The sequence below is a fragment of the Macaca fascicularis genome, chromosome 15 (genome assembly GCF_037993035.2).
Source record: "Macaca fascicularis isolate 582-1 chromosome 15, T2T-MFA8v1.1".
Classification (NCBI taxonomy): domain Eukaryota; kingdom Metazoa; phylum Chordata; class Mammalia; order Primates; family Cercopithecidae; genus Macaca; species Macaca fascicularis.
Window position 1 is genome coordinate 62,675,453 of NC_088389.1, and position 17,833 is coordinate 62,693,285.

General features: G+C 38.6%; 1 protein-coding gene across 9 annotated transcripts in view; it reads right to left on the reverse strand.

The window, feature by feature from the left end:
• Positions 1–347: 347 nt before the first annotated feature.
• MELK (maternal embryonic leucine zipper kinase) overlaps positions 348–17,833 on the reverse strand; it is a 106,543-nt gene continuing 89,057 nt past the window's right edge. For 6 of the 9 annotated variants that reach the window (XM_074017067.1, XM_005581288.4, XM_065530344.1 and 3 more), the window contains 5 exons: positions 12,862–13,093; positions 8,864–8,960; positions 7,539–7,707; positions 3,405–3,508; positions 348–869 (listed from right to left, as the gene is read on the reverse strand). In XM_074017067.1, coding sequence (XP_073873168.1) covers positions 692–869; positions 3,405–3,508; positions 7,539–7,707; positions 8,864–8,960; positions 12,862–13,093 — 780 coding nt within the window. In that variant the 3' untranslated portion in view covers positions 348–691. Of the gene's footprint in view, positions 870–3,404; positions 3,509–7,538; positions 7,708–8,863; positions 8,961–12,861; positions 13,094–15,886; positions 15,994–17,833 lie in introns of those variants that run through there. The other 3 variants (XR_012424565.1, XM_074017068.1, XM_074017070.1) reach the window with 3 other exon arrangements.

Consider the following 17,833-nt stretch of genomic DNA (forward strand, 5'->3'; position numbering starts at 1 on the left):
GACTTAGGGAAATTACCATAAAGTAACATTTCAGGGGGGGTTCATAGTTTGGATACTTATCATTTGTTGACCAAACATACTTACTGAAGTCAATACTCTTTTATTCAACATATTAAATGTGTTGTTTAACTCTGGTAACCACAGCTGTGACTTAGTTAACGATCACAATAAATCCTACTTAAATCAGAGACAGGAAAAAATTATGCAAATGAATTCTTATCTGTTTTTCTGCCCAAGGCATATTTGATAACAGATAAAACATACTCCAAATAGTCTCTACTTAATAGTCAGGAAGCCATTTGAGGTTTTATTTGGATCAAAATCAAATACAAAGAAGAGAAGCCTGCTATATTCACAAATGGTTTTATTTCAGAAAGAAATTACACATTAAAAAGAGACATAGTTAAGAGCTTACATTCACATATGGAAGTGAATCTAAGAAAGTCAACAATTATTAATATACAAAACCACATGATTAAAAAAGACAGTAACAGATAATGACAGATGGGCTTGACTTAGATTCATCCACAAAATAATCTTTTGTTTAAAAACAAAAAGATATTGGTCTTAAGATAGCTCTTTAGAAACAAGTTGGTAGTTCCAATGAACTTTAAAATCAAAGAGATCAAAACAGTCTTTATGTAGCTGTATCACACCCACACTCATCCGGCAGGATGGAAGAATCCATCAATTATACCTTGCAGCTAGATAGGATGTCTTCCACTAATCTCTTGTAAACCCAGGCATCGCCCTTAAGCCGCTGCCTCCTGATACCCACCACATCCGGTTTTTGAAGCTGGCACACTTCTAGTTCAAATTGCATTGTCACTTTGCCAAAATCTGACTGTGTTTGACACTTCAGTGTATAACTGCAAAAAACAAGATAAGACGCTAGTTAGTAGGAGAACCATATTCTATATAAGAGTTTTCTAAGCCTCTAGGAGGCCAGTGGAGGAAATGAACCATTATTTCATATTAAGCAAAGTATTACTGTTTACAGTTTCCAAATGACCTAACTATGCTTTAGTAATAGAGTATGACTGGTGTTTTCCCAGAAACTGAACTAGGATCCTAAGAATAAGCATGAAAAGGCTTTATTAGAATTCACCCTTGCTCCAAAGAAAAGCCCCTATTTCATAGCTATACATGCCATTCATGCTCAAGAAATCTGGCATTCTTTACGTAACCCTTTCAACAGTGTAATCCGCAAACACTGGGCATTTCCACAACATTCACAACAAAGGAAAGGGCAAGAAAGATAATATTTCATATGTGTGAGCCTTGTCAGAAATTTCTGTCTTTCATATAAATAAAGCTGAAGCCACTAACCTGTCAGAAAGGCACGTGTTTCTGAGGTTTTTCTAATTAGTAATAAGAGGTTATGATCATCACATCACTTTATGGCAGAAAGAATAGCAGAAGAAAAAGCCCAAGGAAATGATATATTTCCATAACTGAAATGTATAGCATTTATAGCTAGAACTGCCACATTATCTACTCTGAGAATGGAAAGGCCCAGTCAAAATGAAGCCTGAAACTCATCTTAAGACATGTATGACCCTGAAAACTTGGATAAATTTAATTCATGTAAATAATTTTTAATTAGTTTACATTCTATTTTAGAGTTTTGTCTTACTAATCTTCAATAAATAGAACTGATTTTAAGCTTCAATTCCCTAAATACTTAAGGGTTCCTGATTAGGTGCTGTTCCGCAGATGTGTGGAGAAGTTACATTGTTTCTGTTACGCACTTTTTTCTGTTTCATACTGTTATGTACCAAAATATTCTTTTTCTTAGTAACTTAGTCATGTGTTTTGGGAAAGAGGCTTGATCTCTCAAAAATAAGCAGTCAACATCAGAAATGCCAAAAGGAGCACCCTGTAGTTAAGATTCTTGACAGGAAGATGAGGCATAGAACAATTTAGTCACATGTTAGAGAACAGATCATTGAGAGGCCTGTGACAGAGATATGCCCAGAGGCTCCTAAGCCCCAAGCATGAAGAAGAGATCAGAGTGGGAGAGACGTGTTCTAATGAAGCCTGAGAGGAATGCCAGGGTTCATAGAAGGAATGCTTGCCAACATTTACAGGTAAGTAAAAAGTAAAATTATATCTGTACAAGAATGTTTCTTAAAATCTTACTCTATATTGACTATTCTATTTACATGTTTAAATCCATGCATGTCTCTACTGGCTGCTTTAATAAATTTTTTTTTTTTTTTTTTTGAGACGGAGTCTCGCTCTGTCGCCCAGGCTGGAGTGCAGTGGCCAGATCTCAGCTCACTGCAAGCTCCGCCTCCCGGGTTCCCGCCATTCTCCTGCCTCAGCCTCCCGAGTAGCTGGGACCACAGGCGCCGCCACCTCGCCCGGCTAATTTTTTGTGTTTTTAGTAGAGACGGGGTTTCGCCGTGTTAGCCAGGATGGTCTCGATCTCCTGACCTTGTGATCCGCCCGTCTCGGCCTCCCAAAGTGCTGGGATTACAGGCTTGAGCCACCGCGCCCGGCCTAATACAGAAATTTTAAAGGGAAATAATTGAATGGAAATGCTTAGAAATATGGCCATCTTGGGTAACCAGAAGAGGCCTGGCTATTGAGACCAGGAGATCATAACCAAGGAGCTTTTGATGGCAGTTCCTTCAAAAGGAGAGAAATAAGGTGAAAAAACTTCCTAAAGCACTGAAAATCCAGCCCTGAAAAACAGCCAGTCATGAAGAGAAGGATTCTATATAAATCCCTGATTTGTTTGAAATGTCTCACAAATTTAATTATAATGTATAAATATTATTGTAAAGCAGAAAAATCAAAGGAAAATAGAGGATCTACAAGAAAGCCAGAAGAATTTTGAATTTTCCTATTTTGAAATAAAAAGTCTAACTTTGAAAGTGGAACAATATCTATGCTTCTAAAACTTTTATAGCTTGAACCAAACAAAAGAGAATAAATTATAAGCAATAACACTACCTTAAAAGCTTTTGGAATGAGGTGGGAGTAATATATTTTTTCTAAAGCAGAGAGGTGGGGAGATCAACTCCTATTTTCCCTTTTTTTTTTGAGACAGAGTCTCGCTCTGTCACCCACGCTGGAGTACAGTGGTGTGATCTCAGGTCATTGCAGCCTCCACCCCCGGGTTCAAGTGATTCTCATGCCTCAGCCTCCCAAGCAGCTGGAACTACAGGCATGCGCCACCATGCCCAGCTAATTTGTTCGTATTTTCAGTAGTGATGGTGTTTCTCCAGGTTGGCCAGGCTGAACTTGAACTCCTGGCCTCAAGTGATCTGCCCACCTCAGCCTCCCAAAATGCTGGCATTACAGGCATGAGCCACAGCACCCAACCGACCCCTATTTTCTCAAAGTCCAAAAGACATTAAGTAATAAATGCAACAGCTTGTAAATGTGCTTCTTACCCCTTTTGTACAAAGTCAACATGCTTCTTTGGAAGGACAGACATTATTTCATTCAAGAGTTGATCTGGATTCACTAATCTAGTTGTAGTCACATTATAGTGAAGCTTAAAAAAGAAAAAGAAGAGAAGTAAATTTTTACATCAACACAAAGACTATCACACCAGATCAAGAGTTCCAAAACTCCTCAATATAGTACCATTTCAAATGGAACTATTTCCTGAAAAATACCAAAGGAATTTACAGTCAACTCTTAGTGAGTTCATGGCACACTGGGAAAGTTTGGAGAAATGATGGTTATTAGTAACCACACCCATAGCTTCCTTTTCATACTTTCATCTTCCTCTCTACCAATCCTTTTAAAGAAATAAATATTAAAGAGCATCCATCTAACTGTTTGAGCTGTGCTTGTTTTCCCCTTTCCACACTATTTTAAGAGACATTAACAGTCCTGAAATGTATACCACAGAAAGATAAACACCATACGAAGTTTGCTTTGTACTTAGTTGGATATGTTTCCTTAATTCTTTCTGGATTATTTAAAGAATACAGGCTGGGCGTGGTGGCTCAAGCCTGTAATCCCAGCACTTTGGGAGGCCGAGACAGGCAGATCACGAGGTCAGAAGATCTCATGAGGTCAGAAGATCGAGACCATCCTGGCTAACACGGTGAAACCCCGTCTCTATTAAAAAATACAAAAAACTAGCCGGGCGAGATGGTGGGCGCCTGTAGTCCCAGCTACTCAGGAGGCTGAGGCAGGAGAATGGCATAAACCCAGGAGGCGGAGCTTGCAGTGAGCTGAGATCGTGCCACTGCACTCCAGCCTGGGTGACAGAGCGAGACTCCGTCTCAAAAAAAAAAAAAAAAAAAAAAAAAAGAATATTATAGAGTTCCAGGAGCTGATTTTATGACAGTTATATGAGGAAATAAATGTAACAGGTATTCCTTTAAAAAAGTAATGTCATGTTATTTTTTCTCATTGACTGAGAGCCTAATCCTGAGAGATAATTTCATTCCTAATTGATATTTATCCTTCATTCATTCAACAACTATTTTTTGAATATTTACTATGTGCTAGGCACTGTTTTAGCGGGTCCTGGACACACAAAAATCCTTCCCTTTCTGGTAAGTACCTTCACTGTCAAACAAAATCTTAGTTTCTATATCTTTCAGGTTTGAGTTCATTGTATAAATAAAATGCTGAGGGAAAAAAGTATCCAACTTTTCAAAATAAGAACCTATTGCCCAAAGAAGAGATATAAGTTTCTTAAGGTAGTGCTTCTCATAGTGTGATATAAGTTATACAAGGTAATTCTGGGTGGCACATGGATAAATATTTTAAAATATGTATTTGTTTCCATCTGATTTAGAAAACATATTTGTATTAAATATGTATTTGTTCCCATCTGATTTAGAAAACATAATTAACAACAACAAAAAAAAACCTAATGATATATGTTTCCTTTTAAATAAACTTGAGTTTTAAAAAATTATCTTGATTGTGGTAATGGTTTCACAGATGTTATATATAATGCCAAAGCATATTAATTGTACTTTAAAATATGCACAGTTGGCCAGGTGTGGTGGCTCATGACTGTAATCCCAGCACTTTGGGAAGCCAAGGCAGGAGGATTACTTAAGCTCAGGAGTTCAAGACCAGCCTGGGTAACATAGTGAGATCTCGTCTCTACAAAAAATTAAGACTTAGCCAAGTGTGGTGGCACGTGTCCCAGCTACTCAGGAGACTGAGGCAGGAGGATGACTTGAGCCCAGGAGGTTGAGGCTGCAGTGAGCTATGATCATGCCATTGTACTGCAGCCTAGGCAGCAGAGCAAGACTCTGCCTCAAAAAATTAACAATAAATAAAATAAAATATGTGCAAGTTTATTACATATCAGTTGTATCTCTATAAATCTATTTGTTAAAGGAGAGTCAACATAAAGAAAATACCAGATAAATAATAGTGCACACAATACACCCATATAGCAAATGTCGTGAAACTGAGTGTTAACAAAGGGACCCTCTCTTTCTTGGTTCCTGATCTAGCACTCTTTTCACCAAACTAAACTGGCTCTGTCAAGACGATATTAATAATAAACTGAACACCTTCAAATCACAATATAAATTACTGCTTTGGTAAAATAAAGAATGAATCCTAATTTATCTATTTAAATTTTGGATTTTTAATAGACTGCTTCCTAAAAGAGGACATAACTACATATGATTTGCTATCTTAAAAAACTATGGTATTATTTCTACTATCCTTGCAGCTCTTCTGGTAAGTGTATAGTTTTTAGTACAGTATTTGAAGTTGGTGGAAAAAAATAAGGTTAATTTCCCAAAGACAGTCCTTCAGTTTTGCAAAAACTTAAAAGCAATAAAAAGTGTTAAAGATCTAAAGTTAAAGTTTTTGATCTTAGCACTCTGCTAATTAGACCATGGGCCTATACATGGGGGGGGGTAAAGTGCTCAACACTGATAGTAATCCTTGATGTTGGAAATACCACCTTATACTAATAAAGTATTTAATACGCCACGTAGCATCCCATATGTAGAGTCTTGTTTCTACATCTCAGCCCTGTGAGGTTGCCAGGGTAGGCATTTTTCCAGATTTTACAAATGAAGAAACTGAGGAGATCAGGAATAAAATGATTTATCAAAGCTATATAGTACAAAGCTGGAGCCAGAACCCAGGTCTTCTCATTCCCAATCTTGTGGTTTTTCTCCTACATTCTGGAAGTACTGGAGAACTCCCTAGAAAGCCAACTAATACCACAGTAGTTTCTATTGAAAAATGCATTCAGGTTCCAAAATATTTACATAAGTGACCATTTTTAGAACATTATCCATTAGTATTTGGTAACTGCTGAGCTTCTCAATAATGTATATATACATATATATGGTTGAACTAGTTTCCTTAATTTTATTTAACATTTTTCAGTGCAATGGTACTATGGTTTTTTTAAATCCCAGTGTCAGTCCTTGAAATACTTAACTATCTCCAACCAGAGAAATTTCAGAACAAAATATGCCTAATAAACAGCCGTATGTAACGTAAACTTCTCAGCACACTACGTAAGTTCAAGGCAATGACTGCTAGTGGATAAATCCTATCTTCTTCCACTTTAAGACAGAACACAAATGAGATCTCAGAACATTCTCCTCTGAAACACCCTTCTGCCCAATAGCTCAGCATTTTCCTTCCCTCAAACCACCCAGATTTGCTCATTACGAGAGTCTCAGTGCAAAAACTAAACACAGACCCAGTCCCCAAATGATGGGCACACTACCATCTTCTCCCCCGCTCTGGGTCCACACCTCTTGGAACGTGTTTTTACTATAGCACTGAGCCCAGTGTGTCAGAACAACATCCCAGCCTGTTTTCACAGCCAGCCTAAGAGTTCCTCAAGGACACGGGCTGTGTCTCATTCATCCCTTTACCTCTTAATTACTCCCCTTCCACAAAACAAACATGTATTCATTAGGTGTTTGAATGAATGCTCAGAGAGAATCCAAGAGAATAAAAAGTACTTTATATCAACTAATAGTTTATTTTTCCTTTCCTTCCTTGACCAAATATATTGTCCACACCAGTGACACATTAACCCTTTTAAAGTATACTGGGTCTATTAAATAAGATCCACATCTTTTTAGCCAGGCCTTGAGGCCCTTCCAGCCTACCTTCCCCGTTTGTCACTCACTGTTTTCCTGACACACACCACATTCAAAGTTCCAATTATCTTCCCATGCATTCAAATATTTCATGAGGGCCTACAAAGTATCAATGAATCAGGGACACAACTAAGCTCAAGTCCCCCTCCTTAAGGCAGCTCTCAGTTCTCCATCTGTGCCCACTGCTTCCTCACCTCCATGTTGCCCCTGTGACCAATCCCTCCAACTGCTCTTGAATATTTGAATGATAGCTGTTTGCTCCTTGAAGGGAGTGACTGTATCTATTTACCGACTGCACAATAACATACATATTTTAGTTGCTCAAAAAACATATATTAACTAAGTGAATAAATACTCAAATAAAAAACACTAATAAATTCATTCAGTACCTTTAAAAAAAAAAAAAAGGCAGTCCATTAGCAGTCAGCTTCTGAAATCCATATGAAAGAATTCCAGCCTGCTTACCTTCAGTCTTCTGGGCCCATCTCTGGCACAGCCTTTCCTTTTGCTCCTGGTGAGCACAGTGATAACCTTATCCAACCCCCTTTCAAGGCTCCCAAACACTTTGGCTCCCTTTCTTTTTGGAGTCTCCTCCATATGTGCTTGGTTGAGATCCAGTTCCACTGAGCGGCACCTGAAACAAAACAAAAAAGGCATGAGTAGAGCTGGGCCTCCGGCCTGTGGGGTCCACAAGGGCAAACTTTTGTCCCTTCATACACATTAGGGTGCCTCATTCAGGTATGCCAGGGCCAGATCACCTCTCTCCTCATCAGGAAGCACCAAAGCCATTTCCTCCTGGACAGGAGCTGTCACCCTTCCACCAGGCAACTGCCACTCAGCAAAACTATTTATCCCCTTCTTTTTTAAAAAATGTCATATACATAGAAAAGTTCAAAGAAGAGTACAGTGAACACCAGTATATCCTCCTACATTCAACAATTGTTCATATTTTGCCACTTTGCTTTCTGTATGGATATAGATAATATATTAATGTGCATATGTATATAGATATATACTGATATATATATCAATGCATATATCTATGTACATAAATTTAATGTATAAGTAATACATTAAATTTACTTATAAGTAATTTAATGTATTACCTATATACATTAAATTTACTTATTTGCTAAGCCAACTGAAAGTAACTCATCTGAAGATATCATGACACTTCACTCTGAAACACTTCAGTATACATCTCCAGTGAATAAGGATGCTGTCTTCCATAAAGACGATACCATTATCACATCAATAAATTAATAATAATTCCATAATATCTAATACCCGGTTCACATTCTAATTCTCCCAATTGTCTCTAAAATAGACAATGCCTTTAAGAAATTGCTATAAAAGAATAGCAACTTGAAGGGTTACCTATGCTGCAGAACTTCTCATACAGAGGATTTTCTTTGAAACAACAGTGAGTATCTTTACGATTTGGGAGGACTACAATCTGTTAGTGGGTATCTATATTTCACTGGCCGAAGAGAAGGGTAAGATGGGCCTCAGAGAGGCAACTAGTTGGCTGGGATGGGGTCCACTGTCTTCCCAGCCTGTTGTACTTAAGGTGCCGTCCTACTGCTGATCAGTTTCACAATTCTACCCCATGAGGAAGGCAGTAGCTACATGTCCAGGAATGGCCACAGGTCATCCACATATAAACAGATATTCCTACTCTCCAACAGAATCTATGTGATGATTTACATTAATCAGGTCTATTAATATATGAAAAAGGAAATCTGGTTACATACACTAAAGATTAGAACCTAAAAAAACCAAACGCTTACCGTCTCTCAGGGCTAATGACACCTGTCATTAACTTGTCTGTTCCTGTTGAATTTACTGGCATTTTAATTGGAGTTTCTTTCAGGCACTGGTTTCTAGCTATTAGAAACAGAACAAACACAATCCATATGCAGCACATACTATGGTTCTGAAATTTCTATTATTAATAATAATGCATGTATCACATTATTCATTGACTCAGAAATAGTATAATCACTTGACCTGTGATGTCAAAGGCTCTAACTCTTTCAAGAAATGTTTCCATGTGATTTATAATAAAAACAAAATCATTTTGCCTTGTATGTGTGGCTCTTCTTTTTTTTCTTCACTGCAAATTGAGGCCATGCTTTTAATTTTATTACAAACATCATATGATAAATCTAAACAGATCATAAAAATACAAATCTCATAATTACTGATTCTTTTTCTAAAAATAAAAGTCAATCTGTATTTGTACAAGGGCCCAATTTATGCTTTTAATTGATCTAATATTAAAAGGTGTTAATTCAATTCATAGCCCGATTAAACTCATGTTAGGCAAAAAGAACAGACCCCTGTGAAAGCTTGACATAAGTTATTAAAGAGATGTAAGCTTTGGCCAGGCACGGTGGCTCATGTCTGTAATCCCAGCACTTTGGGAGGCCGAGGAGGGCAGATCATGAGGTCAGGAGTTCGAGACCAGCCTGGCCAACATAGTGAAACCTCATCTCTACTAAAGATACAGAAAAATTAGCCGGGCCTGGTGGCGGGCGCCTGTAATCCCAGCCACTTGGGAGGTTGAAGCAGAAGAATCCTTTGAACCCAGTAGACGGATGTTGCAGTGAGCCAAGATCACATCATTGCACTCCAGCCTGGAAGACAGAGTAAGACTTCATCTCAAAAAAAAAAAAAAAAAAAAAGAGATGTAAGCTTTGATTTTTTTTATATTCTCTGTTCCAGAATTTTATGTTTTATTCTAAGTAGGGTATTTGCATTCCAGATAGTTTGTGACAAATTTGTACTAACAAATCTGGTTATGCTGATTAGCTCATGATCTAAAAGTTTTATACCCTTTAGACATAATATTCACACTATAAAAACAAAGATATAATATCAAAATTTGTAAAAGAGATTAGGGGCTTGGTTTTGTTTATGACTATTTGGCTATATTCTCACTTTGCACAAGAACAAGAAAATAAGAGCAATCAGAAAGATCTATAAAAATGGTTTTCATCTTTGTATACAGACAGTATCTATCACCATACAGAACTGACCTTCAACAAACTGCCAATGCCTGCATTGTGTAGGAGTGACAAAAATGAAATTAATATTTATGTCAAAAATAACTCACAATGAAAGTAAAATGCAGGGCTGGGCATGGTGGACTCACCCCAAATTTACTTTGGGATTACTCACCCCAAATTTACTTTGGGATTACTCATCCCAAAGTAATCCCAGCACTTTGGGAGGCCGAGATGGATGGATCACCTAAGGTCAAGAGTTCGAGAGCAGCCTGCCCAACATGTTGAAACCCCATCTCTACTAAAAATACAAAACATTAACTGGGCATGGTGGTGCACACCTGTAATCCCAGCTACCCAGCTACTCAGGAGGCTGAGGCAGGAGAATTGCTTGAAACTGGAAGGCGAAGGTTGCAGTGAGCCAAGATCACGCCACTGCACTCCAGCCTGGGCAACAAGAGTGAAACTCTGTCTCAAAAAAAAGAAAAAGGAAAAGAAAAAGAAATAAAAAAGAAAAAGAGAAAAAGAAAGAGCAAGAGCAAGAAAAAGAAAAAGAAAAAGAAAAGGAAAAGGAAAAGGAAAAGGAAAAGGAAAAGGAAAAGGAAAAGGAAAAGGAAAAGGAAAAGGAAAAGGAAAGGAAAGGAAAGGAAAGGAAAGGAAAGGAAAGGAAAGGAAAGGAGAGGAGCAAAGCACCAATGGAAGCTAGCAATCATGGCTTCAGCCACTTGCTTCCTTAAGTGGCTCTTGTGTTTAAAGAGAAACGACCAATAATAATAGCTTTGACCAACACAATCTTTCTCGTCATGACAACATATGTCAACTGATAATATTTCAAGATTGTAAAATAAATTCCAAACTACCCACACTGTAAAACCTTCAGAGTTACACAAAAAGTAAAAAATGTCAATAATGGAAGGGATTATGGCACTAAAAGTTTTTTAAATAAAAAAGCCCTGGGCCGGGCACAGTGGCTCACGCCTATGATCCCAGAAATTTGGGAGGCTGAAGCAGGCAGATCACCTGAGGTCAGGAGTTCGAGACCAGTCTGACCAATGTGGTGAAACCCCATCTCCATTAAAAATACGAAAATTAGCCGAGCATGGTGGCAGGTGCCTATAATCCCAGCTACTAGGGAGGCTGAGGCAGGAGGACTGCTTGAACCCAGGAGGTGGAGGCTGCAGTGAGCCGAGATCGCGCCACTGCACTCCAGCCTGGGCAACAGAGTGAGACTCCGTCTCAAAGAAATAAAAAAAAAAAAAGAAAAAGAAAAAAAGCAAAAAAAAAAGGCCTTGAATGAGCTAAGGTGAGCTGAGATCCAGTTTATCTCCCTGCCCAATCCCATGATTCACAGAGGGTACTGTATTTACAGTAAGAGAAAGAACAGAAAGAGACCCTTTCATTGGGAAAGAATGCAATAGCAGCTACCATTGCAGGGTAGATGCTATCTCACTGAATTCTCACAACAACCACAGGAAGTGCCCGCCCCCCCCCCACCCACCATCTCACATACACACACACACACACACACACACATCAGGACACCAAACTGGTCTCACATTTTGGGGGGAAAGTGTTATTTGAGTTGATGAAACGGAAAATGTCATTAACATAAAAATGGGACTCCTAGCAAATATTCTGGCAAAGTCTTCCGTAATATCTTTATAGATAAGAAGTTAACCCCTCAAACCGGCTACAAGCTGCATTAGTGAACTAGAAGCACAAAGGTAGGATGCTGTTTCACAGCAGTTCACATGGCAATGCTCCAGAGTTTAGGTTTGTTAGAATCTTAAAACTAGAGAAGGTCACAATTGCTAGGGGAAAAAAGGCTAATAAAGTTTAGGTAACATTTTTTAAAGTGACACAAACAGGATCACCAAAAATAAAATTCCTTTGGGCTCTTATTATTTCATTACATAAATATGGCCCCTATTATGTACTAGGCATCAGGCCTAGTACTATGTACCAGACAGGTATGGCCCCTACTATAGACCATGCCATGCTGCAATAAACAAGGCAGAGAGTCTCTACTGTCATGACACTTACCACCCTATCCTCGTGAGACCCAGTCTAGAAAACTCAGTTTAGTTTTAGGTACTGTATTCTAAGAGGCAGACTGACCAAATAGAATGTGTCCAGATGAGGCCAGCAACCAAAACAGTGAAGTATCATAAAAGAAATGGTTTAAATAACTGGTGATGACTAAACTGAAGAGGAAACCAAGGGAAATGAGGAAGTTGTAGTAACTGGACAAAGACAGATATCTGGAAGGGCATCACAGATTCACCCTGTCTGTTAAGGACAGGCAGTAATACCATAGGGCAGAATAGGACCAGACACCAGAACTGGAGCTCCAGGTAAGTAAAGGCTCAATGGAGGCGTCAGCTTGAGTCGTAAGTCGGGGTAAAGGTGCGTGCAAGGTCTAAACCTGGGTATATGACCTTGGACAAATCACTTCACTCCTTCTGAGTCTCAGGTATCTTAGTTATAAAAAAGGGAGTTTGATTAAATGAACTCTAACTTGCCTTTCAGCTTTGATATCCTACGATGCTATGATTCAATTTTATAAATGTGAAAAAGAGGAAAAACTCGGTATCATTTGAGAAAAAATTGAAATTGACAAATATGCTTTCATTTCAACTAATGCAAACGACATGATAAAAAAGCATCTTGACTTCTAGAAATTCCTGAAAGCAATGCTAGTCACTTCTGACCTGCTATACGTTTACTTAATGTGGTAAGAAAAATGAAACTTCTTACTGCTTAATTCACTTAGCAAATACCTTTTGAGGGTGTAGCGTAACGATTTGGTGTAGTGAGTATTTCTCTCTTATGCTGGTTCTTATTAACTGGAGTCTTTGGCTCAGGAAACATAAAGTACTCTTCATTCTTTACAGCAGACTTAGGAGTATATACATTTTCTTTGTTCTTTAATTTATTTGCAGGTGTTCTGCATAAGGCTGGAGTTAATGATTTAGATTCTACCCCATTTGATTCTGTCCAATACTTGGTAAACTGGAAAAAAAAAGTTACTTGATAAAGCACACTGAAGAAGAAAAGTCAATTTCTTTACAACATTCCTTAATCATTTGCAAACTACCTTGTACTATTTATTTATTTATTTATTTATTTATTTATTTTTTGAGTCTCGCTCTGTCCTCCAGGCTGGAGTGCAGTGGTCAGATCTCCGCTCACTGCAAGCTCCGCCTCCCGGGTTTACGCCATTCTCCTGCCTCAGCCTCCCAAGTAGCTGGGACTACAGGCGCCCACCACCTCGCCCGGCTAGTTTTTTGTATTTTTTAGTAGAGACAGGGTTTCACCGTGTTAGCCAGGATGGTCCCGATCTCCTGACCTCGTGATCTCCCCGTCTCGGTCTCCCAAAGTGCTGGGATTACAGGCTTGAGCCACCGTGCCCGGCCCCTTGTACTATTTATTAAAATGAATTATCAAAAGGTATTATTGACAATATTAGGAAATTTGAAAATATATAGTTTTCTTTAATACATGTAGAACACTTTAGTCTGTTCTATTGACAGTAATTTTCAACATGATACAGGTTGAGTGTATATACATAGTCAGATCCTAGGCAATATTGTGAATGGCCACAAATCAATCGCTAAGAAATGCTTTCCATACCTAGATAGATTATGGCATTATGGCATAATCTATAGATAGTCACGGCTTGCCTCTGATATATACCAAAAAAAAAAAAAAAAAAGTTTAGTCAGCAATTAGGGCAGAAAAAACATGTTATTAACTACTCTAACAGAAATGTTGGATAAAAAATACTTTTTAATCCTTTTAAATTTATGGTTGAGCTTGCAAGAGAATAAGGAAAATCCTAAGAGGCCAAACTAAAAACCTGAGAATGAATCCAAAGGAGTAACCAAGGCTGAAACTCTCTGCTGCCCTAAGGGCATCTATCTTCTATCTCTGATAACCTACAGCTTGTGTTTCTACAGCCACAGAAGCCTTGGGCCTCTGTAAGGTGGTGAGTTAGATCCAAAGCTCCCATGTAAAGCCAGGAAGCGCTATAACTATAATGAAAGGCTGAGTTAAATATAAATCTGCTCTTCAAAGGGAGTAGGCAAGAAAAAGAGTGTCTTGGTCTTGGTTCTGAGGGAGGAGAAAAATGAAGCTTCTTTTAATAATTTGTAAGTAAACACAGGCCAGTCTTCAAATAAATAAAGGTCCAAATTAATACAACCTGCAAGGTTCCAAAAACCTCACGCCTAATTTTAACTTAAAGTAGTCCTAGGCTGGTTGTGCGTGAGGAACCTGGTAGAAGCAAGCACAACTCCTACCTGAAAGAAAAGCTTCAGTCCAACCCAACTCAAGACCTTAACCCAAGCCTCAGATAATTCCCATAGAGTTCAAAGAAAAATAAACCTACAAAAGAAATTCCAAAAGACACAAGCACTATGAGCATAAAGATTTCAGGTATTAAAATTATCAAATACAGAACATAAATAAGTATGTTTGCATGTTTAAAATAGCGAAACAAAAACATGAGAAAAGAACAAGACTACCAAAACTGTTCAAATAGATTTGAAAAATAAAAACATGATAAAAATGAAAAGTTCAATGCACATGCCAAATAACAGAATAAAGGAAATAGAGACATTTGAATAGAAATATAAATCTGAAATTACTCTGAATGTAGTCAAGAGAGAAAAAGATATAAGATACATGAAAGATGGTTTAAGGAAACAGAAAATGAAATAAATAAGTCCAACATAAGGCTATTCTAAGTTACAGAGACAGATAATATGGACAATGCAAAAGCAGCAATTCCCTCTACTTCTTTTCCCAAAGGAAAAGAAATCAATACATCAAAAAGATACCTGCACTTGTATTATTTATCACAGTACTTACTCACAATAGCAGAGATACAAAATCAACCCAAGTGTCCATCAACGGATGACTGGATAAAGGAAATGTGAGAGAGAGAGAGAGAGAGAGACAGAGAGAGAGAGAGAGTTAGAGAGAGAGAGAGAAAGAATACTATTCAACCATAAAAAAGAATGAAATCCTATCTTTTGCAGCAAGGTGGATGGAAGTGGAGGTTATTTTAGTGAAACAAGCCAGACACAGAATGACACATATTGCATGTTCTCACTCATAAGTGGGTGCCAAAAAAAGGTGTACACATGAATGTAGAGAGTGGAATGACAGAAAATGTAGACTTGGAAGGGTGAGGAGATGGGAAGGGGTAGGTGATGAGAAATTACTTAAGGGGTCCGATGTACATTATTCAGGTGACACTTTAAAACCTTTCACTTGACCACTATGTAGGTAAGAAAACTGTACTTGTACCCTACAAATGTATATAAATATTGTTTTTAAGAAAAAGCACACTGGGCGCACTGGCTCACACCTGTAATTCCAGCACTTTGGGAGGCCAAGTCATGAGATCACCTGAGGTCAGGAGTTCAAGACCAGCCTGGCCAACACGGTGAAACCCCATCTCTACTAATAATACAAAAATTAGCTGGGCATGGAGACAGGCACCTGTAATCCCAGCTACTCGGGAGGCTGAGGCAGGAAAATCGCTTGAACCTGGGAGGCAGAGGTTGCAGTGAGCCGAGATCGCGCCATTGCACTCTAGCCTGGGAAACAAGAGAGAAACTCTGTCTCAAAAAAAAAAAAGAAAAAAAAAAAAGAAAAAAGAAAAAGCAGTATATTATTCAACAAATTTTCCAAATTTGATTAAAAATACAAATCCCCATACATAGAAAGCATGATGAATCATAAACAGGATACATAAAAGAAATCCACATCTCTACTTACCAGATTATACAACTGTAGAGGACACTATCCACAGAGACACCACTCAGATGGTGTGCTCCCTGGAGGTGTGCAGTGCAGTAGCCCTAACAGTGAAGCTGCAGAACACCAAAAGCAAAGACATGGCCCTAAAAGGAGCCAGAGACAAAAGACAGACTAACTAAAAAGGTGCTAGACTGAGGTTAGTTTTTCAATAGCAACAATAGAAGCAAGAAGAAAGTAGAATGATATCTTCAATAACATCCTGTGAATCCATAAATATTTCAAAATAAAAAGCTAAAAACATTCAAGAGCTAATACACTGGACACATCAATAGCATGTAATCCAGGAGGGGTAATCAGAGATTAAGTGTTCTAAGGCCTTCATATTGTTTAGAAGGAAAGTAAAGATACAGATTCACGGCCGGGTGCAGTGACTCACACCTGTAATCCTAGCACTTTGGGAGGCCGAGACAGGTGGATCACCTGAGGTCAGGAGTTCGAGACCAGCCTGGCCAACATGGTGAAACCCTGTCGCTCCTAAAAATACAAAAAAATTAGCCGGAGGCCGGGCGCGGTGGCTCAAGCCTGTAATCCCAGCACTTTGGGAGGCCGAGACGGGCGGATCACGAGGTCAGGAGATCGAGACCATCCTGGCTAACACGGTGAAACACCGTCTCTACTAAAAAATACAAAAAACTAGCCGAGCGAGGTGGCGGGCGCCTGTAGTCCCAGCTACTTGGGAGGCTGAGGCAGGAGAATGGCGTGAACCCGGGAGGCAGAGCTTGCAGTGAGCTGAGATCCGGCCACTGCACTCCAGCCTGGGTGACAGAGCAAGACTCCGTCTCAAAAAAAAAAAAAAAAAAAAAAAAAAAATTAGCCGGACATGGTGGTGGGTGCCTGTAAACCTAGCTACTGAGGAGGCTGAGGCAGGAGAATCACTAGAACCCAGGAGGCAGAGGTTGCAGTGAGCCGACATCATGCCATTGCACGCAAGCCTGGGCAACAGAGCAAGATTCCATCTCAAAAAAAAAAAAACAAAAAACTACAGACTTACTTTATATTTGGTTAAATATGTTAAAAATTTAGAGTAAACATTAAAAGAATATAAATCAAATAGAAACCAATAAAATGTGGGGGGAAATTAACAGCAAAAAAATAAGAAACAAGGGGGAATACAGAAAAAGACAAATAGGAAACATAAAAAATGAAAGATATATAATAAATAAATCCATAATAAAAATAAATGTAAGTTGGGTAAGCTCACAATTCAAAAGACAGATTTTCAGTTTGCATACCAAATCTAGCTATGTTATTTATTTATTTTTTTGAGACAGAGTCTTGCTCTGTCACCCAGGCTGGAGTGCAGTGGCGCGATCTCGGCTCACTGCAAGCTCCGCCTCCTGGGTTCACGCCATTCTCCTGCCTCAGCCTCCCAAGTAGCTGGGACTAAAGGCGCCCGCCACCACGCCTGGCTAATTTTTTGTATTTTTTAGTAGAGACAGAGTTTCACTGTGTTAGCCTGGATGGTCTCGATCTCCTGACCTCATGATCTGCCAGCCTTGGCCTCCCAAAGTGCTGGGATTACAGGCGTGAGCCACCGCACCCGGCCTAACTATGTTACTTTTAAAGAGATATACCTAAATACAAGGTATGAAAGGTTTCATTGTTTCATTTTTTATTTATTAAGGAAATCTTAATTTCTTTAATTTTATAATAGTTCTTGTATCAGGTTAACCAGTTTCCTACCATCTTCTTATTCTTTAGGCATGATTTAGTTATTCTTGCCCCTCTGTATTTCCACATACATTTTAGAATCATTTTGACTTATTTTACATCCACTGAAAAGTTCAGATTACATTAAATTTAAAATTCATTTTGGGAAAAAATGAGATCTATACCTTCAAATCTCCCTATCCATAAACAAAGTATACCTCTTTTCTTTCAGAACTCTGCGTATTAGCCAAGGATCACAGCATTTATTCATAG